The sequence below is a fragment of the Acartia tonsa genome, chromosome 4 (genome assembly GCF_053477335.1).
Source record: "Acartia tonsa isolate MP-2025a chromosome 4, ASM5347733v1, whole genome shotgun sequence".
Taxonomy (NCBI): Eukaryota; Metazoa; Arthropoda; class Copepoda; order Calanoida; family Acartiidae; genus Acartia; species Acartia tonsa.
In genome coordinates, this window is record NC_137263.1 from 13,665,134 (window position 1) to 13,691,221 (window position 26,088).

Sequence of the window (26,088 nt, forward strand, 5' to 3'; positions counted from 1 at the left end):
TTTAATAAATACATAGTTATTTTTAATTTATATTCTACGAAAAAGGTGAGTAAAATTTATTTGAGAACGATTTTCTTACAGTTTTATCTGATTTCAATTGTTTAATTTTAACAAAAATGTTAATTGTTATTGTATTAAACTAATTCATGATATAAAAAAGCTAAAGAACCAAAAAAGCAAAGGGACAGAAGGCGTTATATGAAGCAAAATGTATTTTGGAGTAAATAAAACTTTTGATTCTTTTGAAACCAGTTGAACGTTGTAGTTTTTATATTTTGTAAAAATAATCTTTGTAAAATGTTTGTTTGCTTATCGATCTGTTGGTCAGTAAGTTTCCTAAAGAGAGATTATTAATTATTATATTCATATTTTTTTCAACATATACAGCTTTTATTTTTTAAATCTTCCTCCCTCAATATATTAAATTATTGTGCTTTCTAAGTTTAAGCCTTATTTTGTTATGTATTTATATCACTTGAAATTTACAAAAATATCATAAAAAATGTTAAATTGTACGTGTGTTTTTATACCTTTTACAAAAAAATTAATAACATATAGGTAAAAGAAAACAAACAAGAATATATTAAAAAGATTTATTGATCGAAAAAAAACAATAAAATAATAAAATATTTGTCTGAACTGAAGACATGTTTTAGCACCTCTAATAAAACATTTAAATATGGGCAGATCATACATTTTTACCTAAATCTTCTTATTTCAAATATCGCAACCACTTTATAAGTTTATAGATAGGATGTGTCGGAATGTACGTCCTGATTGTTTCTACTCTATTATGACCCATGAAAGCACCAAATACCTACTTTTATACGTATTATTTTTTCCTTTCACATATCCACTTTAATATGCACCATTTGATAAATATCCGTATATCCTAAGTAGTAAGGTTTATTTTGTCTGTAGATTAAGATTTCTATAACTACAGAACCGAAAGTTTCTTGTTCTATAATTCAGTGGTTCTATTTAGAATTTTTTATGCCTTTGCTGTCCTACTTACAGTCAAAATTGTTCTTGTTGTATTGAGAAGAAAGTTTGAAAGGGTGGTGTCTTTCTTAAACCTTTTTCAGCCATTCAATTTTAAATTATAATTTTCATTTTACACATACCATCTTCAGTTTTAGGATGAAATATGTAGTTTTAAATTAGAAACAAGAACAAATTTGTTAGTTGTACAATTTAAGCTTTTTATCTTAATATCTGTATCAAGAAATTAAAAAAATTATTAATTATTACTAGGATCTTATAACAAATTATCATAAGGTGAACTTTGCAGCGGGCTAACATAATGATCTCCCCCTCCTCTACCCATTCCCTTCCCTCCTACTGACCAATGAATGATAGGAGAAATAGCAACATAAATTGACCATTTTGTATATATTCTACATCCATTATTTATAAAAATGAAATGACAATTAAATAAAATTAACTTTCGTACAATGTTTAATACTTACTGCTATCTTTCTAGACCCAACCTAACTTTCTTAAGGTTACGGGCAGTACTGTGTATGTTTGTGTATGTGAGTTTTAATTTTAAGTTTTGAAGAAAATCCCGACGACAGACCAGACCTCTCAATTTTTCTTTAAATCAAATAATTAATCTCTCAAAATATTTAGTATAGAAATCTTTTAAATGGTTTTAACTTAGTCCAAAAATATTTTGTTTTATTGCCCGTTATATTTTATCTAATTTTGTTTGACCAAAATGAAGCTTCATTGATTGTAACAAGAATGAAATTATATGAAGTTATAAAATCCTTGATGAAGGACACTGACCGAAAAATACATGAATGTACATATGTGTGTGTAATTTGTGTATATGCTCCACAATTTACACACAAAATCACACACACATAAAAATTCATTGTCAAATGTCAGCCACTTTTTCTATAATTGTGACGTTTTGCTGCCCTCTGAATTTCAACAATGGACTATTTTTTTTCTTCAACTTGTATGACATGCATATATGTGTGTGTGTTGTGTGTGTGTGTGTGTGTGTGTGTATGTGAGTGTGTGTGTATTTGTGAAATGTTTATTATATTTATGCAATTTTACCTAGGGTATATGGGTGCAAATATTAATTCAGTTAGTTTCATTTTAAACACAAATCTGGGAATATCTACGATACCCTTTGGAAAGCATTTATGCAAGTTTTAAATTGAAATTTGAAAGCGAATACAAACCATAACTTTGATGTATAAATAACAAGGATGACAACATCCATAACGTGCGAAGCACTAAAAAACATGAATTGACAAACAGACGATGTAAGTTATATACCAGATGTCTAGTTGCGTTACGGACTGAATGAGTGACTGACGGACGGACAAACAAGGTAAACTATAGAGTAGCTTTGCAACTAAAAAAGTTCTCCCTTCTACCCCATTTTCATGTATGTGTATAAGTGTTAATCTAAAAAGTTACAAAGAAATGCAAAAAAAACATTAGCAATTTAATCAAAAATACACATACGCGCGCAGTAAATAGCCAAGCTCTTTACCCTTCCCATAAAACGTCTCGGAAGAGCAAACATACAAACTGAATTATGGGTTGAAAATGTCACTTTTTTTATGATTTCATTGGATTATTTTCTACATTTACTTTATTTCATCATCCTAAAAATCAAACTCCATTTATCCATAGAGTTAATATTTATAATTAGTACACTCTTAAAACTTATCCAAAACTTTCTAGATAATTGGATAAAAAAATATTAAATTATAACAGATTTAACTTAATTAGTAGAAAGTTTTTTTCTAGTCCAAAATTGTTTGAAAATTATTTTTTGATCCAGTTTATGATAATCTATTTGTAATATTCCGACAATGATTGGTTTTTAATAGTTTTCACGTTACAATTGTTTATGTGCTAAATACATTTGATTACTTAATTGCACAAAATTCTCTTGTTGAAAAAATTATGATTTCTCCCCTATGTACTATTTCTTCAAGATTTTCATGTGTATCGGATCTCCTAACTGTCCAACCTGATTTTCAAGGAAGCACGACAAGGGCAGGTTTCAGGCTGTTTTACGGGAGTTTGAATAAGGGAAGTTCAATTTTAGGTAGGGATATGGCTCATTATACTAACTTCCCTAATTTTAAAATCAAAAACTTAATTGAAGCCCCTAGAGGCTGGATGTGAATCCACTATATAGTAGAAAATATTACATTATATGAAAGTAGATCACACACTGTTATAATTGATAAAATTATCCCATCAGCATTTATTTCAGGGATCGGCGGCCGTCTAATGACTAAAGGGGATGACTATGGCTGTGGCTTATTGAATTAAGACGGCTGCTTGTAGCAGATGGAGGTGAGCGGCCGACTTAAGCTGAGGATTGTTACTTTGTATGCATTTCTGTTGACTTAAAAAAACAGCTGCAGCTAAACGGATTTTTTTGCCATCAATTCATCTTATAAAAACTGGCTACCCCTCTATGAATTTTGGCAATAGCTAAAAGTTGCAGACTGGCCCGAAAGTTTGACATACTGCCATTTGCGCATTTAGTTTTCTTGAAGATAACTTAAGTTGCGCCTTGTTAAAAAAATGTCACTGGCTTCAATCTTTTTATGTAAAAAAGAGCACGGTTGACTATGGCTTCGGCTGTGGCTGACGATCCCTGATCTATTTCATATAAAGCCCTAAAGAAATACAACAATACAATGTATTGATTATCTTTTAAACAAAACTTATGTGGGAGAAATTTTTATAACAATAATTTCAAGCTTTCTATAATTTCACAAATCGACTTAAAAAGATATTTCTTTTACTCATTTTAGTAAAAAAAAACTGTGTATTTTTTGCTTTTGTCTTTAATTAAATTGAATCATGGTATCATATTATTTTCTACCTTGAAAAATGGATTTAAACAAAGTGATTAATTTCTCATTAATGCGAAACTGGCCAGGAATTTGAGACAATCAGAGAAATCTAACAAAAGATTCCGTCTCCCAGAGCGGTATAAAGAACCTTGTTTATAGAAGAGCAAAGATACTCTACACATGCAATGTCCATTTTTAGTTTGAAATACAATCCGAGTTAAATTATCTATCATTGAACCGACCAATATTTCTTTAAATAGCACAGCAAGTGATTATATAAAATAATGAAATTACATTTAAGCGATTTAGAAATTTTTTTTTAATTTACAAAATTCAAAATGATTCATTTAAATTACTTTGACGTTGTGATAGACGAATGTACGTATTTGACTTGGTATAGGGTAGCTTTGGTTTTATCAGGCATAAGTTGAAATATTCAACTTAGCAAAAGACCAATACATAGCCATTCTGTGAAGCAAACTCATTAGTTTAATAAAAAAAGATTTTTAAAAAACATTCACATTATTATTCTTTTTTGTTGTGAAGTTAGAAATGTTGGAATTTTTGAATTGTTAATTCTAAATCTTGGCTTAGTTTGTTATTTGATGCCACCGGTTGATTGATACCATCGGATTCAGATAACATGTATTATAAGTAGCGGTGCTATTCTATAACTACTATCTGTGGCCATGTCCATATTATAATCAGTGCCATAGAGTCATCATCAATTAGAGACTACGCCCGAAGAGGCCTTTAGGGGGCACTTGAAGAGGGGGAAGTTGAATTCGATAACTTGAATTTTAAGTTATTTTTTTTTTTGGGGGGGGGGGTTCTAGGGCTGATTTCTCCTGGGAGGGTAGTGGTACCCTTCCCCAAAATGACTATAAACCTTCCCAGGACCTATGAGAAGCCACCCTGTAAAGGAGAACCATATCGATTCAGCGGTAAGCGAGAACCTTCGGTACAGACACACACACAAAGATCATGTTTCTTTATTTTAAGGTTTACATCAATAACCACTCCCGTTGTTTAAGACTTTATTTTAGAGGATGTACATCTTTTTTCTTTAAATCCTCATTCTTAAAATGTGAAAATAAATTTGATGCCAATGTTATGGACATACCCGTCCTTGTTTTTATGTAAACATTGGTGGTAGGGAATTTTAGTTTCTAGAAATAGAAGATCAACTACATTACAGCAAGATGGAAATTTTAAATTTGATTATTAAAGAATAAAATAAAATTATCAAAAGCAAAGAAAAGTTATATACGTTATTTATATAAAGTTTTAAACAAATGTTGATTATTTTTTATAATCTTACTTTGATTTGAAAGAACTTTTTTTCTCTGTTATAAATCTCTTATAAATACAGTTTCGCTGAATAAATTATTCTGTAAAGCTTCTAGAAATCGACAAGGCATGTAATTTTATCAAAAGCGAAGCTTTTATAGATCAGCAAAAGTGCATCCATCTGATGTATAGCTATGAAATAATATTTAGAATGATATATCGATTTCTAGTCTTGCATGCAGATTCGTTTAAAAATTCCAAAATCATCATTAGAAAATTCGTACAAGTATTTCTATTTCTATTGACACCGCTGTATAAATTCAGAACTCCAATATCCAATAGTATGATTTGTTGAGCTTCACATATTTACAGATATTGTCATTCTTGTTTTCTAACTAAATTTACAATTCAATTTTGTATGTAAACAGAAGACAAAGAAATCGATTTTCATGTTATTGTGACTTGGGAATTATTGGTAGGAGCCCTCACAAAGCACATTGGACCAAAAAACACCCAACCATATCCTATTATATAGTTATTTTTGTTTGTCCAATAAGATCTCGCTACCGATAGAGATCCTTTTTAGGGAATCTTCACATACTTCTCAGGATTGGGGTTAATTATTTGTAAAATAAATAAGAAATGGTTTTAGGCCATTTATCTGCCCCATACCTATGCCTTCACTTTTAGAACCATTAAATGCTAGGGGCTCAGCTGATGTCTGTATTATCTTAAAAATATCTAGAAATTAACCAACTGGTCTGCTTCTTTAAGTAGTTTTTGGGATTTATACCTTATGTTACAGCTTTTACGCCTTACTATGTAGCCAATGCGTAGAGCCATTACCTTGCGGGTCTATCTTTAACCTTCCTCGACCTAACCTAACCTAAAATAGGCATCATGAATATTTATTTATCTAAAAAAATTATTAGAGCGGGATTTTAAGGAGCTCGTTTCAAATTATAAGGGATTGTCCAATCATTTAAATTGTATACATGAGATTGGGTAGATTCTTCAAATCCATAAAGATTTAATTTTCATGCCTTGGGCTTGACTTTTAAATTTAGAATAGAGAGATTTAAACCTCCTTTTCTTTTTTATATAAATATGTTTGTCATTTAAAAAAGGACAAATTATTGTTACTATCATTTTAATCTTAAAGATCTCACAGTACAAAAGCTAAGGTCTTTTTCTCTAAAATTTCGTGTGTGTCAGCCCAAAAGGGACACTTCAATGTTCAATTAGATATTTAAAATTCATGCTTAACGTCATATTAAATTATTAATATTTGTTAATATATTTAAAAGCTAAGCATTTGTATTACATAAATGGTTGGTTGCTCATTTAAAAAGTAATACAGTTTTAGCCTTCTCGTTATAAGTAAAGTTTTATTATTTTCACACATTGAGTCATTTTATGAAAAATGGAATTAATAACAAATAAAAACTAAAAAACTGTAATGTTTTTAAATTTGTATTGGGGACACAATAAATAATGAAAGCAAAGATGACAACAACCAAAAGTAGCGAACCACAGAAGATAAACGGACATAATCAGATGTAGAAGACAGAGTGTAGTAGAATAGCATCCGATAAATTCACGTTTCTTCCAAAATGGCAGACTCTAATAAAATTAGCTTCAATTGGAAGGGGGGAAAATAATTTGCAAAATTTTATTGGATGTGTGATTAAAATAATAATATGAAAACAAACTTTGAACTGTCCCTTTAACTGTAATTACATAAACGCACATTTGCCATTGAATTAACAAGATAGGAATGCCTAATTTTTACTTTCTTTTCATATACACATATACAAAATTATAGGGACTTTTGAAAAGAGAAAATTTTATAATTTTATGTTGGGTCAAATTAAGGGCCTTCTTTTTCTTTTGTGCAAGTTTTTATCATTGTCCCTGAATATAAAAGTTAAGATCACAAATCTGAAACTTTAGGCTATTACACTAGGGATCTAAAGGGATAAGACAGTGGCTAATATATTGATCCAAATACCTAATAATGATGACAAAATTACCCCTCCTGTAGATTACTATTAATGTTTGAAACGATTGGACACTCGTCTTAATGAAACATCTAATTAAAATACATTAAAAGTCCCCAAAGTTTTTAAGCCAACGAATCAGAAAATGTCCGTTACTATAAACTTTGGGGACCAGTGTAATAAACAGTCCAATGTCCTCTTCCTCTCTGTTATTATACACCCTGTCAAGGTTTGGTTCTGTTTTGCAGTCAAAAGTTATCCCCCCCCCCCCTCCCTTCTACTGATTGAACGAATTGACCAATAAATGAGGAAGCTACTTTGACGACAATTTTTCCCCCGTCATAATATCCACGCATATTCTACATTCATTCATATTGTCGACATAAAAATTGTATATCAACATAATACCTCCAGTTTGAAAGAGAAGGGTAAAGGCATCTTAGGTTTTGGCTTAATCTTTCATCTTATCTGATAGAAAACAAGGATGATAGCCTCCAAAAGGTAGAATCTCATAAGAAAAGTATATGTAAAAGTTACTACGAATGTAAAATGAGGCAATATACTAAAAATAGAAACAATTTAATGAGTCATCCTATTATATAAAGTATTATGGTTTTTATTTGTCTGAAGCTACAGATCTAGAAAATTAGTGGTTGCACTTTGCAGGGAAGCTTTATATTCATCTTTAGTGGTTGAAGGCCATAAGTTGACATCCATCGCCCTCCCCTTGAGATTAGGGACGAAGCAACTAGTGTCTATATAAATTAAAAAGCTAATTACATGCAATATCTAAATATATGCTGCGTTTTCCTCAAGCTCAAACTTTAAAGTTTCAATCAATGTGTATTAAGATATATAAGTTTTCCGGAATTTTAAAGTTAGGGGGAGATTTGAAATCTGCATCAAATTTCGAGGATTTTTCATAAAATTCATAAAAATGCAATTTAAGTTATTTAATTTTGGAATCTGTGATTGGTGGATTTAAAAAATCTGCGCTCTGATTGGATGGCGTACATCATTCAACCAATTAGAGCGCAGGTAGTTTAAAATCCACCTATCCTATTGGTGAAAATGAATTAACTTAAAATGCATTTCCGCTTTTAGATAAAGAATTATACAAAAAACGAATTTTATAAAAAATCCTTAAAATTTGATGCAGATTTCAAATCTCCCCCTAACATTAAAATTCCGGAAAACTTATATATCTTAATGTGTAAATTAAACATATTTGAAGGGCTTTGGTAAAAGATTAAAATAAGTTCTTGCATTAATTTATGGTGAATGACTTGAAAATATTTGAATAAACTCATAAATCATTGACAAACTCTTACAGTTTAAATCTTTAGATATCTAGGTATTTAAAAGTTATTTTCCTTAAATGTGAAAAAAAAAAAATTTTATATTGGATATCAGCAAAAATTAAATTTTGATTAAAATTCTGAAATATTTGAATGGCGTCCGAAAATATGGTTTTTAAAGAGAGAAAGACAAGAGAGACCCTAGTCCATAATAATATCAAATGCATTACAAATAAAAATTTAAAAAGTATACGTAATTATAAGTTTATATTCATGATTTAAAGAACTTTCTGTTATTTTTCAAAGTTACAAATATGCATTTGTTGGTAGTGAAACTATTCTAAACAAATTCTGGACAGGTAAATTATGGCCAGCAAATTTTGTTGTATTCAAAATCTGATTTCGTGCTGCTTGGGAACAATAGAAATGAATTCTACTTCACAACAAGGGCGTGCACATGATTTTTGTTAATGGCGTGAAGGCAAAAATTTTGTGATCCCTGAAGAAAAAAAAATGTCAAGGGGGGTTAAAAAAGTATCACATCGCGAAGCACCTATAAAATATTCCTCCCCCCTTGTATTTCTTTCTAGGTTGGGGAGGTAATATCCCCCCTACCCTGTGCACACATGCATATACTCCACATGTATTTCATTCAATTATACTTACATACTTTTGTGATACCATAAAAAGATGTAGTTTATACATCTGCATGTTACTTAAAATCTCTAAAATGTATTATTAATATTTTTTATGACTAAAAAACTTTAAAAGACCTTTATAATATAGATACTTATAAAAAAGTTAAAAATGAATATTTTTATATTTGTAGGTTTGGACTATCATCGACTTACAGTCATTGATAATTTTTTATACATTCATCAAATTATGTTTGTAATGTATGCTAGCTACGTAATCAAATTAAAACTATAATTATCTCAAATAAATCCATTTAATTTGTTTAACAAAATGTCCTGGGAAAAGGTGACATTTGAAATGAATAAAATTTCAGAAAGGTCAAACACTTCCTGGATATTTGTTCCCTCCAGTGGATTCTAAATGTTATTTAACCAACTGATTCTAGTTCACTGTATTTAAAGAGAGAGGATGATTTTAATCTTTTTCTATATTTGAAAAATATATAAAAAAAAGACTTTGATGAAACATGATGCTAGTTTGGATTTGTTAAAAATTGCAAATGAGTTGATATTCTTATGATATCATGTCTAATCATCCTAAAAATCAAAGACAGGTAACTTGTCAAAAGTCTATTTTAAGCACAAAAAAAAACATGTTTAAAATGGGCAATGGTGTTACTCCTATTTCTAAATAATACCATAATGTTACAAGAATCTTTAAAGGTTTGATAAGAACCATTCTTATATGGCTATAGAATAGAAGGAATAAAACATTCGTAAATACAAGCCTTAGAATATTTCAACGATCCAAAAATAATAGAAGACTTATGTACTTACAATAATTATACGAAAGCTTGGCGTTTTAAAATGTTTATCTGAAGGAAAGAGATAAAGCAACCAACTTCCGTCTGGCTTTATCTTTATAGTTAAGCTTTAAATCTGTCGTTTTATGAGCAACTTCATGAAATCAGTATCTTTTGTGTATGTGTGTGTGTGTGTGTGAGTGTGCAGTGGTCTGAAAATCCTTTACTGCTTATCAGAAGTAAGTTGTCCGTTGAGTAGCTATTCTATATGTCTTGTTTATTTAAGTCTATTGCTAGGGTCAGTTCGTCCCTCCCTCTGAGTAAGATTTTCCTAGAGGCTATGAAAGAAAGAGTTTTCATTTTCTAGAGTAGATTTGCCTAACAATGGATCATTTTTGCTCATTAACAAACATTTGTAGCTAGGCCAGCCCATGACGGATATTCAGCCGCTTTTTTGGTTTCGCTTGCTTTCGCAAAATTATATATCAGTTGTATTCTTGCAGTAGCAGGAAAATAAAAATCTGTATTTAGAATTGATTATAAGATAAAAGTAATTCATAATCCCGGATTGAGGTTCAATCATGTAATCAAAATTGTTGAAACTATGTCTACATAATTTACTATTTTGGTTAAAAGCTACAGGGAGGTGGGGGTTTATGAAGGGATGTAGCAAGTAGAATAAAAAAAAACGGTTAATAATCATGATTTATTAATCTATTCGTAAATATCCTTGCCAGCTTACATTCATTAACTATTACATCATTTCAGATTAAACTAAATTAGTTTATAAAAAAGTAAGAAAAAAAACTTGCAAAATTTTGCAACAAGTGAGATTTTTCTATAACTTAAAATGCAGTGAAGTGAAGAAAAAAAGACAGTGGATAAAAATAGAAATGTTAGTGAATTAAAATGAAGTTAAAATTGGATGAATAGGATTTTACGTGATGAGTCGCCTATCTCAGTATCACAGCGGAGTGTCCCACCACTCGCCAGTCAGCGGTCAGTTGCCCAGAAAAGGAATTCTGGTGACTAGCTCACCAGGACCTGGCACTCCAACAAACTATAGCATCAGCTCTGGACCTCAGTCATTGCCCTATCTAGGATCAGGTAAGAATTTTTCACATTTCGCGCAAATATTTGAAAAAGGGGGGAGTTAACTGCTCTAGTCTCTGGTTTAATGAATATTATAATTTTTTTCTTATTACCACATAATCTTTTAAAGAGATTTTAATTCAAAAACTTACTGTTTGATTCATACATTTAGTAGTAAAAAAATTTTCCTGTTTTCAACGCTCAACATAAAGCATTTTTAAAAGTTTATTTGATCATCTGTGTAAAATTCAAAACTCAAATATACATTATACATGATCACTTGATCACTTACAATATTGGGGATCTTTCTGTGTCTTGTTATCTGACAGAGGCGTATTTAGGTTTTATTTAATGGGTTTTTATAATTGTTTTGGTACTTTCACTCAAACTTATTTCTTGACCACCCCCCCACCCAAACCACAGTTTTTTAATATTTAAGAAAAAAATTGCAGGTGGCTCTAACCTTTCAAAGCTCTATCCCTAAGGTATACCATCCCTGTAGATCTCTTCTAACCTTAACTTAACCTAACCTAAGCTAAAACACTCATCGAGAATTCAATTCTTTAAAAGTTCGTTTGTGGTCCAGATGCAATATGAGGGAAACAGACTTTTTTTCTCTTTTCAACGAGTTATGTATTTTTAATTTTTTTAGTGAAGAAACGATACCCCTTAAACTTATTTTTTTATCATGAATTGGGGGGTAGCATATTACCCATTTCCTAACACCGATTCTCTTGACTACTACACCCCGCCAAAACTAATAAAAATCAATTTTGATGAAATTTTATTTGTATAAAAATAATCAAATGTATAGGCTACTTGTCATAATAAATCATTCCCCAGTGAGGAGCCACTGTAAAAACTTTACATATATATCAAAACAACTAAAATTATTGTTTGCACCAATTTATTATAAAATTAATTTTGAAAGAATAATTTTATAATTTTTTATAAATCCAAAAGTTTGCAAGAAAATATTAGATATTAATCGTCAGACTAGACTCTATCTGTTTGACATTTTACTATTATATTTGCTAGTCAATATTGAAAAAAATATTTGTTGGATTATAAAAAGGCTTTATTTGTTTGTATATGGTGAATCTTTATCTTAAAGATTTGTTTTGTTCCGGTGATAACTTAACAAGGATGATTGTGTTCTAAAGAAACATAATAGTAAACAAATAAAAAGAATAGTTTTAGTCTTTCCATTCAACTTCCATTGCTTTTCCATATCTTATTGTAATAAACTTGCACTATAGCAGTAATAAAGGACTGTCCTTGTGAATTATTGAGTAGCTTTTCAAGTCTTACAATACAAGGATATCAACAAACGATGAATATTTTATTACCATATAAAAAACATTTTAAGTTCTACATTATAGTATTATTTTAAACAGTGGCATTTTACTACGGAACCGATAGAGTTCTCCATTTTAGGGAAACTACACTTAGGTTCAGTTATGGTATAAGACCAATTTAATTTTTAAGATTAAAGTCTTGGTATGAATTTAGGCACCCTATCCCTCGACGGAAGAGTCCCTAGTTGCTAAGACGCATCCGCCTATTTGCAGGGAAGGGCGGGGCAATGGTCTTTAAATCATAATGCCCCTCAAATTTATAATGCTTGTACTGCACTTTGTTAGCTTACAACTTTAAGAGGGTTAATGATAATAATTTCAATCACAATAAGGGGTAATTTTGTTTATCATAAGGAGGGGATATATTTATTTATCGTCCATTGTCCCATCCCTTAAGATCCCTGCATTTTTTGGTAAATTCTACGTTTCAAAAAAAATATGTTTTAAAATAAACTAAATGTACTGTTGTTGATTAAAATGGTATTTAAGTATCAACAAAACAGTGGAGTGGAGTATTTTTTCTCACCACCCCTGGGGCTAAAATAAAATGACATTACAAGGCTAAAGAGTGACATTTTATAACTCGACACTTGTAGATTAAAGTGATTAGAATATTACAAGCCAACAGTGTTTTTTATACAAGACGGAACTGCACTGCTTACTCTAAAGTTTGTCCATAAATATCTCAGGAGCTACGGGCTGTCTATTTTGTGATGTCTATTTCGTTAAGAAATTTATTTAGATTGTTTATTGTGATCTCGTCAACAGCTAGATCAAACGATTCGCAATTTTCATGGAACTGTTTATTGGCTGAGGACTAGTTTTTGGCTTTACCTCAACACAAAATGTAAATGTTCTAGCGGTTACGTCCCTAGTATCTAGGGGATCTGTTTAAGAAAAAAGCTTTGAAAATCTAAAGACTTATATGAAAATAAATTAGCTTATAACCATCATTGGACCTATAAAGATAACTCAATCGGTTCATTAGTTATTGAGATCTTGAGCTTCAGACAAAAAACCTAACTGCTTTATAGACTAGGATGTCCAGGAGGTGGATTTATAAATGTAAATCAACTGTAGTATAAATAGCAGTAGCCAATTAACATCTTACTTATTATTGACGTGGGTAAGGATTTGGATATGTTATTGTTTTTGTATATATCAAAATGTATTACAACAATTTTCCCATATGTTTCAATACTATCATATTATCATTATTAAAAGTATCAATTTTAATGTTAGTATTTTCTTCGTTAGCAAGTCTGACATTTGGTTTAATTTCAACATTTGCTTAAATGATCTTTTTCCTTTCTTATAAGATAGTCTAGCTATATGTTGCTAATTAAGGTTGGTCTTGTTGGGAATCACACTCAGTTCTTGGATATAAAGTTTAAAGCTTTTCCAGAATGGCTTAAAACCAGATTGATATCAGCTGGATTAGACCAACTCTTATCCATACTAAAAAAAACATATTAAGCATCACATTACAGACATTTTTTTAGAAATATTAAAATAAAAATAACAAGATTATACCAGTTTTAATTTTAATATCCGCGGATAATGATTCAATTAAAGTACCCAAAGTTAGGAGCCAACGAATAAGAAAACTTTGGGTACTAGTGAAATGTACAGTCCAATGTCACCTCCCTCCCAACATTGTACCTACATTACAATCTACCAGTATTTTTATTCTGCATTATTGAGTTGGAGATACCTTCAATTTTGTTGTTCAGATGAGCACAGCGTGTGATATCATTTGAGAATTTGGTGATCATTAACAAAGTAACCTTTACTCCACATTAGATTCTTTACTTTATATTATTACCCATGGAGGGTTGGGACAATGGCAGTTAAATTAAACTACAAACCTCTCTTCTAAACGAAAAATAACTTTATCAATAACTGCTTAATCTTATACATATTTTATTTTAAGTAACCTAATAAAAATAGTTTTTCAACTGTAAAAAAGAAAAATTGAGTTTTGCTCATATTTATAAAAGGTTAAGAACCGCAGTACTAAACAATTACGTCTGTATAATGTCAAAAAAACAGACAAAATTAGTTTTAGATTGAAAATTATATTTTTTAGAGGAAGCCAAGATTATAATTTAGGTACTCATATTTCATATTTACCTACTATACATTTCATATTGTTTTATTTTCAAAATATTTACAAATTTTTTACATGAATTATTGTATTATTATATTGAAGTAATAGGATGTCTTTATGTGTAATAATAGCAAAGAATCTTGCTAACCACTGAACGTATATAAAACTCCTTTACAGTGATGCTTCTCATAGGCCCAGTGAGGGAGAGTTCATTGTTATCTTTGAGGAGGATACCTACACCCTATCACGAGTAATTGAATTTGGTGGGTCGAATTCTCCTCTACCTTCCCTAAAGTGCCCTTCTAGGCCTCTAAGGGCGTAGCCGTTTCTTGGGCTGTGGGGCTGATCTTTTGAGAGTTTTATTCAATAACTGATAAACACATTAATTGTAAACAGTTCTAATTCTTAAGCCTTGAATTATTCAAAAACTTGGGGATCTTTTTTTATTTTAATTATCTCTTTTTTCTACTTTGAAATAGTGATTACTTGACCGAATAGGCATATTTGTATAGGATTTACATATCTGTAATTATATTTTAATTATTAAATTATATCTCAAAGCTATCTTAAAGCTCTTTTATAAGAAATATCACTCTTTAGTTGTTCTTTATCTAGTTTTGTGAACACGTGCTATGTTTTGTGAATATTGTTATCCCTGTTTTTACACTTGACACTGACCTTAATTCCCGACCCCTAGCCCTAAGGAACTAAGCTTTTATAGGATAATTGATGAAAACTTTGTAAGAAGGATGCCACAGTATTTTCTATGGTTGCTTCAATAAATTTCTATTAGCACGTATATACATAAACATACAAACAACATCCATAACTACCGAAGCACTAAACATCATTGAAACAGACGGACAAAGTTCAGTTGCACTTAAAAATAACTAAATAGAAATAAAAAAAATCACGAAACCTTTAATCTTTTATCATATGTCTTTTTTAGCTTGACCGACAGAAAAACGGAACAAGAGGCTCCTATTCAAAACAGTTTTAAACTGTTGGATAAATGCATGTTAATGATTTTTAAGTATAGAAATAGAATTTGAATTTTATATTTGATCTTAAAATTGGAAAAATAATTATCACACGAAATAAATACTATTTTGCAGTAAATTTTAGAAATGTTTGATTAGAATTGAAAGTTATTGTTACTTGAAGATATTATGTCTGGTGTAATGATTGATAGGATTTGAGCGTGATCTTAGGTAATAAGATAACAATCCAGCCACACAGTTGGAGAGGGAGGGGACGTTGGGCTGTTTATTACACTAGTACCCAAAGTTTCATTAAAAGGTTTTCTTATTTGTTAGTTTAACATAATTGGGGACTTTCATTTGTTTTTGATTGGTTTATTAAGTAGGGTGCCAAAACGTTTCATACATTAATTGTAATATAAAGAAGGGTAATTTTGTGTATCATTATTAGGGATGTACATTACTTTTTAAGGCTTTGTCTTATCCCTTTGGACAACTGGTTGAAACTCACAAACATAATGTACAAGTAAAATTAAAATGAGTTGTATTGCTAGGTCATAATTCAAATCTGAAATGTCGGGGTGTATCCTTTACTGAAACTAATAATACTTCCTTTTGTCTATACTTTTTAAGCTATCAGATTTTTAATATCTTGGTAGACCTAATCCTAAAGTATGGTTTTATTACTGTTGCAGATATATAAATGAAAAACAAAACGCAGGGCCAGCAAAAAATTATTCATATTTTCTTTATAGTGTAAAAATTTTCGGATCATGGAAAGAAAACGAAGTAGCAGGTTTCGTCGTAATTTCGCAGTAGGATGTCTCCTATTTATAGCCCCTGCGGGAGGCTTTCACCCTGAGGGGCAATCATTAAAATTTACCTAACCTAAACTAAAATAATATATCAAAAGTTACTGTGAAAATACGACGAAACCCGATACTTCGTTTTCTTTCAATGATCCAAATTTTCTTATAGCGTAAAATACCTAAAATCAAAAAGCTCATTTTTAATATCTTGCAATTAAATTATCATTTTAAAACAATATAATGTAAAGTTCTTTGCATGACTGAAAGTGTTGGTGAACTTTATGCCACCTTTGTCAATTAAAAAAAACCTTTCCTGACAGATGTATAAACTAAAATGTGGTTTACTCAAAAACTGTCCAGAAAATATTGTTTAAACTTATTTTGTATGTGACTTTTAATCCACTCGCAAGACAATAAAACCTCAGTTCTACTTGATTTAATATCTCCCAACATTAATTAAGAATATTAAATATTGTGTGCTTATAAGACAATGGAATAATTTGCAAATATTCCCACCGGGTGACATTATAATTCACCCTCTGAGTGCAGTGGGGGCGGGGGTCATAAAAATGGGGTAATTTAACAGGCCAGGTGCTTAAACATTTTGTGTTAAACATTAAACAATGAACATAAACAATGTTTATAGGGTTATCAAAAGCGAAGCTTTTCTATATTCGGTATCTTGGTTTTGTTAGAATCTTCCTATCAATTTCAAACTTGACTTGAAACTCCTGTGTAACAATAAAAGTTAAAACCATTAATTGTCTTCCTTCATTTAAACATGTTATTTTTTCACCTTTTTGGATACATAATTATTAATGCCTATAATATCTCGATTTTTTTTTAAAAGTAAAATTTTGTCATTAAAATTGAATGAATTCGTGTTAAACATACCACATTTAAGCTGTATTACAAACATAAACATCAAATGAGGCCGGTTTATTACTTTATAATGCAAAATCTAATTTTAAAAGCTAACAATATCATAATAGGATTTAATCATCCCTGTTTTTTTTGAAATATGCAAGATGATTATTTAAAACAAGCAAATTATTATGTTTGAATGACTGTCAAATGTATGCAGTATTACAAATAGACCTGTACAAAATTTCGAGTTTTCATTTTCTGTACCGATTTTACTGTGAAAAAATGTCAATAACAGTTCTTAACTGGAAAGAAATAGTTTTGTCTAACTCTACAAATGCAATTGTCTACAACAAATCCTTTTAAAAGCGATGCTTTTCTTAGCTTTTAATTAGGGTTTGTCCGTAATGGATAGATCTTATCGTTAAAATAGGCATGTTAGAATTGTTATATCGATTTCCAACTATATCTATGATTCTTAAGTATCAGATAGAATTTAGAAAGCTTAACAACTCTATGATCATTACCAGAAAGTTTGTATGTCCATTTTAAAAATTAAACTTCTAAATAATATTGAATAGTAAATGAGTTCTAACTAATATTTGTTAATGTTTGTTTGCCTGCCGTGTCTGTTAAGTTTAGCTTTTATAGTTTTCATCTTTTTTTTACAAATATATAACTTACAAAGTTATATTAGTTTTTAGCTCTAAAAAGCTGAGAATTAAAAAGAATGAATATAATGGCCAGTTCTATTGCAGCATCAAGCACCTGTTTCAGTTTTGACAACAATTTCCCAAATCAATGAACAACAAACCAAATATTTTTGACATCCTTCATGATTTAGATTGAATTAAATTAATTTTAGAAATTGTTCTGGTTTTCTGTTTCAATTTAACTGTACATTCAAAATTTTATAAAATTGAAAATAATGTTCACGTATTATTTACATATCTACAAAAAAAAGTATTACAACATTTATAAGTTGTTAAGTACAAAAAATCCTGGAATGGACAAGCGGACAAAGTAAGTTCTAGAACAGATATTCAGTTGTCATAAGAAAAAGGAAACAAATGCAAAATCACGAAACATATAAAAACTAATGTTGATTTATTTGTAAGAATGGCCGCCAGACAGACGAAAAAAAACAATATATAGGCTATATGAGCGCATGTCATAGGAATTTCCACTGAAAATTTTATATGTCTTTCTTTGATAGCAGTCGAGAAAATTCCATTTCCCCCACAGCGTTACGGACTGACTGATGGATAGACAAAGTGAATTATAGAGTAGCTGCACCACTAAAAAAATATATAAAAAATATTGGAGAACGCAGCCGGTTGTCTTAAATAACCTTTATGTACACCAGACACTTTAAGATTTTTTTTATTTTTAGGTTCCCGCGGCGATTTCAGTTCTGTAGTGACTTTCAAACAAAACGGATCCACCTCAATCACAAACAACTGCGGAGGGAACGGTAGTGGGGGTTCTGTTAATGGCGGTGGGAATGTTTGGGAAGGCAAACAGAGAATTCCACGAGTTGACCCATGGGCCAGAGAAAGCCATTCCCAAGAACCAAGGTAAGTTAATCTAACCAGGGTTCGGCAGTTGCGCGTAAGCCGCTTTTAAGCCTCAGTAAAGAGTTCAGTTTATAACTTAAATTCACCTGGATGACTATAGCTTTTACTAAACAGACAATCTATCTTTTCGCAATTTATCTTTTTTGCACAATAGCGGGTTTAAATTTGGGGGCCTATGCGCCGCTGAGGTGCGGCTGCCTAGCCCTAAATATTACCTCAAGTAGTTAACAGCTTATTATCACATTAGTTGACAATTGATAATAATTCAAGCCAAATTTTTAGTACAAAATTGCACAATATTTTTTTTACAATGGAAGCTTTTTTGCAAGGTAATTCGGGATACAATTTAGAAATCGCAACGAAAAAATAATCGGAACCAAACAGGCGGTTTAAAATTAAGAATGTAGTCACTCTATATTTGGAAACGTTCGTAAGTCTGTTAGTGAATATAGTCATCCTTGTAAATCAAATTATGACTTGTACTTTTATTTAATCCTCGAAGTAGTACATCCAAATATAATTAATACAGTTATATACTAAAGTATGAACAAACAGAATAATTAGATAGACAAATATGGTCCCAGCCAATATAATTACAATAGACTTAATATAATAGATGTACAGTGCATGCTAAAGTATTAACAAATAGAATAATTAGATAGACAATATGGTCCAAGCCAATATGATTACAATAGACGTAATATAATAGATAAACAATGAATACTAAGAAATGAACAAATAGTATAATTTGTTAGACAAACATGTTCCTAGCCAATAAAATTACAATAGGCTTAATATAATAGATTTAAACTTGAAAGATTCAAATTTAACGATAAATAGGTTAAAACCCTGACCTTGTTAAATTTGAAAGTATTTGAAAATTGAAGACCAATCAGTTCAGTACGTACTTTCCTCCTTCACACAAAGACGAAATCTAGAAGTTACTTTAGATAGTATATATAGAATGTTAAGAACATTTTTCCATGTTGACCAGGGAGGTAAGGGACATTGGAATGTATCATACTTGTACCCTAGGTTATATAAACAAATTTTTTCATTCGTTTACTTCTTTTGTTTCTATTATCAAATCATTATATTAACCAAAACTTTACAAAAATCTACAAAAGGGGTAACTTTGTTTATCATAAATCGGGATGTACATTAATCTGTCGTCCATTGTCTTATCCCTTATGATCCCTGCTATTGACTGTATCAATACAAATTGAATAATTGGTTGAAGACATCCTTTTTAGGGTATACCCATACTTTGATATTATTGTCAACTGTCACACAGGGAAGGGATGCGACAATAGCAATCTACAACACTTTCTCTCCCAAATATTTGCAAGCTAGTTAAAGGAAAATTTAGCCGTAAGGATAGGGAGGAAGTTATTTATGCCTTTTTTGTTCTATCCCTGTTTCCCTGGATGTCATACAAATGTTTTGAAAAATTTATTAAACGAGACTCCCGTTAACAAATATAGTGGAGACCTTGAAATGGTTATGGGTTCATTTGAGTGGCTGATCTACCGCGATTTTAAGGTATATGACAACAATGAAACAACGATACAAAATGTACCCCTCCCCCTCTAATCACAATAATCTAAATTCATAATTTATAAAATACTATGATTTAATATCTTAACTCGCGTATTGGATTACGCATACTATCTCTCCATTTTCTTTGTATCATATCCCAACTTAACCTAACCAGAAAAGCCGCTCTGTATGTTTTGTAACTATTTTAATGTCCCAGCTACAATAACAATGGATATATTATTACTTGGATCATACACCAGATTTTCATGTTCTCTAATATAGTGAAACTCACAGCGGGCTAAAATAACGATACACCACAACCACCCCCTTTACCCCCTCCCCTCTTACTGGATGAACGAACTGACCAATAAATGAGTTACATGTTAGCAACCTAAATTGACACAATTTTTCAGCTGTCATAATATCCTCGTATATTCTACATCCATTGTACGAACACACACACACACACATGCATGCAAACATACACATGCGACCACTCCTTGGCTTTAATCATTTTTATATGGAAATTAAAACTCTATTCATTAATAATTTGTCACCTTCTCATTTTTGCAAGTTAACAGTATTTTTACCAGAGGTGTGTTGGAGGTTGACAACATCAGCATAAATAAGAATTTTGGAGAAAAAAATACCTTTTTTATGTATTCAAGGCTAAAGATCCCCTAGGAAATTTGGGAAGGTACCAATTTCAAGGCAGGGGAGTAACACAGAATACCCCCCTTGCTTCATAACAAAGTCCACAGGGAGGGAGATAAAACCTTCAGGGTAAGTGGAATTTTAAGTTGTGATGTTTTAGATCCCCTCTCCCTCTCAATCAAAACCATGTGCACGTGCTTGAGACGCGCCTGATATTATCCCATAACTTTAGATTTAAGCTGTAACAAGACAAATTAAGACGTTAGATTGCACAGTAATACTTTTAAATACGACTGTAGTTTTATGTTGATTTAATTAACAACAAAGACACAGATATCTAATGTTGACCATTATTACAGTGAATTATAAAAACAGACCCCTGTATTTGTAAGAAAAGACATGCACTTATAATTGTAAGTGTTGGTTTATTGTTGTATCAAAATAAAAACTATTGTTCATTATATCAGTTGTCCTTAATACATTTTTAAAGCAAAGCTGCTCTAAAATGTAGTGAACGTATGTCAATGTCCATATGCCAAACGACAATCAAAGTAATTGTTCTGCAGAGAGAGAGGAGCAAATGGGTTGTTTATTACACTAGTTCCCAAAGTTTTATAATAACGTTTTCTTATTTGCTGGCTTAACAACTTTGGGGACTTTAGTGAATTTTGATTGGTTGTTTATTAAGTTGAGAGTTTAAACGTTTCAACCACTCATTTCAATCTACAAAAGGGGTAATTTTGTATATCATCATTAGGGAAGTACATTAATTTACAGGCCATTGTCTTATCCCTTGAGATCCCTGATTGTTCAGTGCAGTATCAAAAGCTTCAGCCTTCCACTCTTCTTATTCAGGAAGGGCAAGCTGACTTGGCGGTTACCCTAATAGTGCCAGTTGAACACTGTATCTCCCCATTTATTTTGAGATAATCGGGAGGGGGGGCTGTTTTTAGGTTTGGGCTCAACAGCAAATTTGAGGGAAATTACTACTTAAATTATATTCCCCATGGACACAAATTGAATAAATGTGCAGAAACCTTGCTGCGCTACTTATCAATATAATTATTCTTGTGTACATATATCCTATTTCTATTATTGTTTAGTGTGTTTTTAGAATAGTAGTTTTTTCACAAATCGATTATCACGCCTTTTGTTGTTGATAAAGAATTCTAAATAGTTCTTTTCATTTCATTCTTTTTATGTGTGTATTGAGAAATTTAACTTAGTCCATACCTCCTCCTTGTCCTTCAATATATATATTTCATGGTGGTTCTCTTTAGGAGCGAAGCTACTATATAAAACATTGATCAGTTTTTTCGTCTGTACGTCTGTTTTTCAAATATATTCCAAAAATTCTACAGCTTTATAAATATACAAGATATTTAGAATAGAAACAATGCGTTATCTACATACAGACAATGCAATTGAGGAATGCTATTCGATATAGATATATTAAAGACCTCTTCTAAAGATTTAATATCTAATGAATATACTTGTTCTTGTTGATAAGTAGATAGCTAGATATATGTAGAATGTACATCAATACAAACATTCCAGGAAGGGAGTGACATTGGGCTGTTTTTTTACACAAGTCCCCAAAGTTTTGTAATAACGTTTTCTCTTTCGCTGGCTGAACAACTTTGGGGACTTTTATCGAATTTTGATTCATTGCTTCATTAAGTTTAGTGTCCAAACGTTTCAACCACTAAGTGTAATCTACTACATCTACTGTGTAACATCATAGGGGGGGGGGGGGGTATGTACATTGATTTATCAGACATTGGTTTATCCCTTTAGATCTATGCAAACATTCACTGGAAATTGGTTGCATTGTTATTTATAAACACTTTTCTTATGCTCACTATAGAAATGTTAAGAAAATTGTTCGTGCTATATCCACTTACCTTGAAAAAATTGTTCCTTATTGTTCAGAAATATCTTGTTGTCAGAGAAACCAAAAGAATTTAACAGCAAATCCCCTCAAAATACCTAGTAAAGCAGATACCCCCCCCCCCGCCCCTCATTCCCTCTCATTTTGAAATAAATGGGAAAAAAAGGGGTGAGGAGGGGTAGTTTTTTCTTCATAACTAAATGTCTTTAAGGTTAGGTTATATTGGGTACTAGTTAGCCCAGCAGGGATAGACACTCACAGGGAAAAATAGCCCTCCCATCATATTTTCAATTTATTTTCAAAATACAAGGGGAGGGGGTTCAATGCTCGATAAGCACTTTAAAGGAAATTACCAATTCAACTAAAAGAACGTTCAAAACTACATCTTTTATGACTTTACTTTGCATCTTAATTTGATACAGATAAATAGATAGGTTTGTTGGCATCTTGTGGGCATTAGGGTGGTTAAAGTTAATGAGTCTTTTTACTTGAAACCCTTTTGAAACTTAATTCGTGCTTCCATGCATTTTAAAGGCTCTCAATGTTACACCAATCATAATGAATAATTTTGTTTAGGTTAAGTCAGGGTAAATGTGGGGATGGAAGACGACATATCTGGAGCTCTGATGTGTACAAACAACAGGATGTTGGGGCTGTCAGACGGAGAAGGAGAGATGAGGGGAAGGTTGCCCCGTGGTATACAACTATACAAGAAGATTCGCCTCAGGTAGGATTTTTTTTACTTTATTTGTTTGTCAACAGGGGCTGCTATTCAGCCAATTAATTACATTTGACATTGCCGAAAATTTGATATTTTGTTGGGGTAGAGTTGGCGTATAACTTATTTTTTGGCGTAACTGAAGGGAGGAAAAAAGGGAAGGGGGTGGAGGGGAAATTTTTACTTGGAATTGTTTGTCAGAATCACATTCCCTTTTCTCTGGTTTGTCAATTTAAGTTCGGAATTCCAGAAAAATTATAAACTTAAACTTAAATTATACTTCTTAAATTTAAAATTTAATTCCTTTCTTAATTATGGATTGATCTCGCTATTTCTTACTATATACTTTACCTGCATTTTATGTCTAATTTGACATGTATACTGTTTTTTAAGTGTTTTTTTTCTCCTATTTTGTAATGAATTGACAAAAAATACAATTTTTAATATTTTTGCTTCTTTTTCAGAGAGTTCATTTTTCTGACCACAAGAATTTTGATAGAACTTTGTTGAGGAATAAATACAAATACCAACAGGAATATATTTAAACAATCATGCATTTGTGATTTTAGCAGAGCTCGGCAGCAACAGCCACCATTAGCTGGGCAGCTCATAGAAGCCTTATAAAATCAGCGTCCTCAGCAACCCTGAATATCGTTGCATTTTAGAAGCTGGAGCTGCAAAGCTATATTCTAATTAGAAACAAACAGTGCAGATCCGAGAAAGCTTAGCGTCGGCTTTTAGAAATAATCAGCCACTCTAAACTTCAGCGACCTTTCACGACACCTTGTCTAAGCGCCACTTAGCCACTCTTAGCTGCAGAAACTTTTAGTTGAAGCCAACCATACTAAAAGCCAACACAGCGGCAGCTAAAGTTGCGGCTGTTGACTCCTACTTTTATGCATTAAAACTAAGTCATTTATATTAAAATCTTGGTCTTATATAGATTCTGCAGTGTAAAGTAAAAAAAATTAAATCTAACTTTTTTCATTCATTTTCTATTTTCCTAAAATTATAAATAAAACTCTAACTACAGAATAAGATGATTCATTGAAAATTAATCATGGAAAAATACAGCCATAAATATAAAGCAATTTGCCTTAAGCATTTAACTTTTTTTCCACTGAGAAACTGACAACAAAAAGTCTAGTTTCTTTCTATTTTTGTCTGGCAAGTTCAAATTTAAAATAGGAATGGTAAATATGCCATGCAAAAATTCGGATTTCTACATTTGTTGTTGCAAAATGCGCCACGCTCATGTCTATTAGTCAAAATAGTAATATTGTGTGTGTTTTTTGTGAATTTACTTTTTGGAAAAGTGGAGGTTCGAATTATTCTATTTGGTTCAGGTTATCAACCATTAATTACAATGAAGCTCTGGATCATTGTCGAGCGCCTAACTTAGGCCTTAGCCAAACATCTTTAGATAGTCTACCTAACCTTAAGTGGTAGCAATAATTACCATCCAATCAATTTACTTATTCCCTTATCTTATAAACTAATGATGAGAAATTACAAACAATTTGTTTTAGCCGTCTCAAATTTCAAAAATATTTAGATTTTTATCTATTTTATTAAATCAATATATCATTTTTTATTGCAAAGGATAAGGCTCCTCTGTAAAATGTTAACACAAGACATTGAAACCCTTAATTTTGAGAGGGTTTTAAGTACTTAATTTCTTTCAAAGATAACAAAGTCCAAATAGCCGGAATGCATTAAGTTAAAATGAACAATATTATTTTCTATTTGAACTAAATGTTATTGTTTATGGTAAAAATTATAAATAGTTAATAATACTATTCTTTCTGTGTTGTACTTTACTATTGTTTAAATTGTTGTTTTGTCTGCCCTGTCAACCTTGTTGCTTTATGATTGATCTATCTACATCCAACCACCCCTCCCTCCCTCCCTCCAACCCCCTACACACACTTTTTTAAACAATGAAACCTTTTTATGATACTATTTATATCAACTTTTTGACAAAACTTTATGTTTTTCTATTTGAATGTTAATGGGTTTTGCGATTGTCTGATTTTTTTTTAAATTTAACATTTAACAAAAATAGTTGAATTAAAAATCATTTCAAAAGAATTTTTTTAATATAAACTTTTAGATGTAAAAAATTTTCATATTTTCTTTCGTGAAAAAAAATTCATGCATAATATTGGCACTCTGAATCAGAAGGAAACACTATATTTTGTCTAAAAAGTTGAAAAGACACATCCCTAGCTAAGATTCCTAAAAAGTATCTCGACTTTAGTTTGCGGCTTTAAAAAAAACATGAAAAATCGAAGGCGGACCGAAAAAAGTTAAAGATCTGCATCCCTGAACTAAAAAAGTAAATGAAATTACATGCTCCAGCTCATAATTTTTAATTTCCATCAGGCTTGAGAAAAAATAAATGCAGTAGAATCCATAAAGTTGCCTTTGAACTAAATATACCCCCACCCCCTAATAATAAAATTTTAGAAAAGTTGTTTTTAGGCCCTACCGGGACCTTAAACCCCATTGGACTTTAATTATGTGAAACTTATACCATTAGGTCTTTCTAAACCCTCCTTTAACCTAAAAGAAGTAGAGCAAATATCAAAGTAAGGGAGGGGGTTAAATGTGCTACACTTGAAATTA

At 31.1% G+C, this 26,088-nt stretch overlaps 1 protein-coding gene across 1 annotated transcript in view; it reads left to right on the forward strand.

Annotated features, from left to right (window-relative positions):
• The first annotated feature begins 10,640 nt into the window (after positions 1–10,640).
• Positions 10,641–26,088, forward strand: part of LOC145316172 (uncharacterized) — a 114,684-nt gene continuing 99,236 nt past the window's right edge. The window contains exons 1-4 of the mRNA XM_080156504.1: positions 10,641–10,975; positions 18,475–18,658; positions 23,319–23,469; positions 23,925–23,990. Of these exons, the coding sequence (XP_080012630.1) occupies positions 10,813–10,975; positions 18,475–18,658; positions 23,319–23,469; positions 23,925–23,990 (564 nt within the window). The 5' untranslated portion in view covers positions 10,641–10,812. The remainder of the gene's footprint in view (positions 10,976–18,474; positions 18,659–23,318; positions 23,470–23,924; positions 23,991–26,088) is intronic.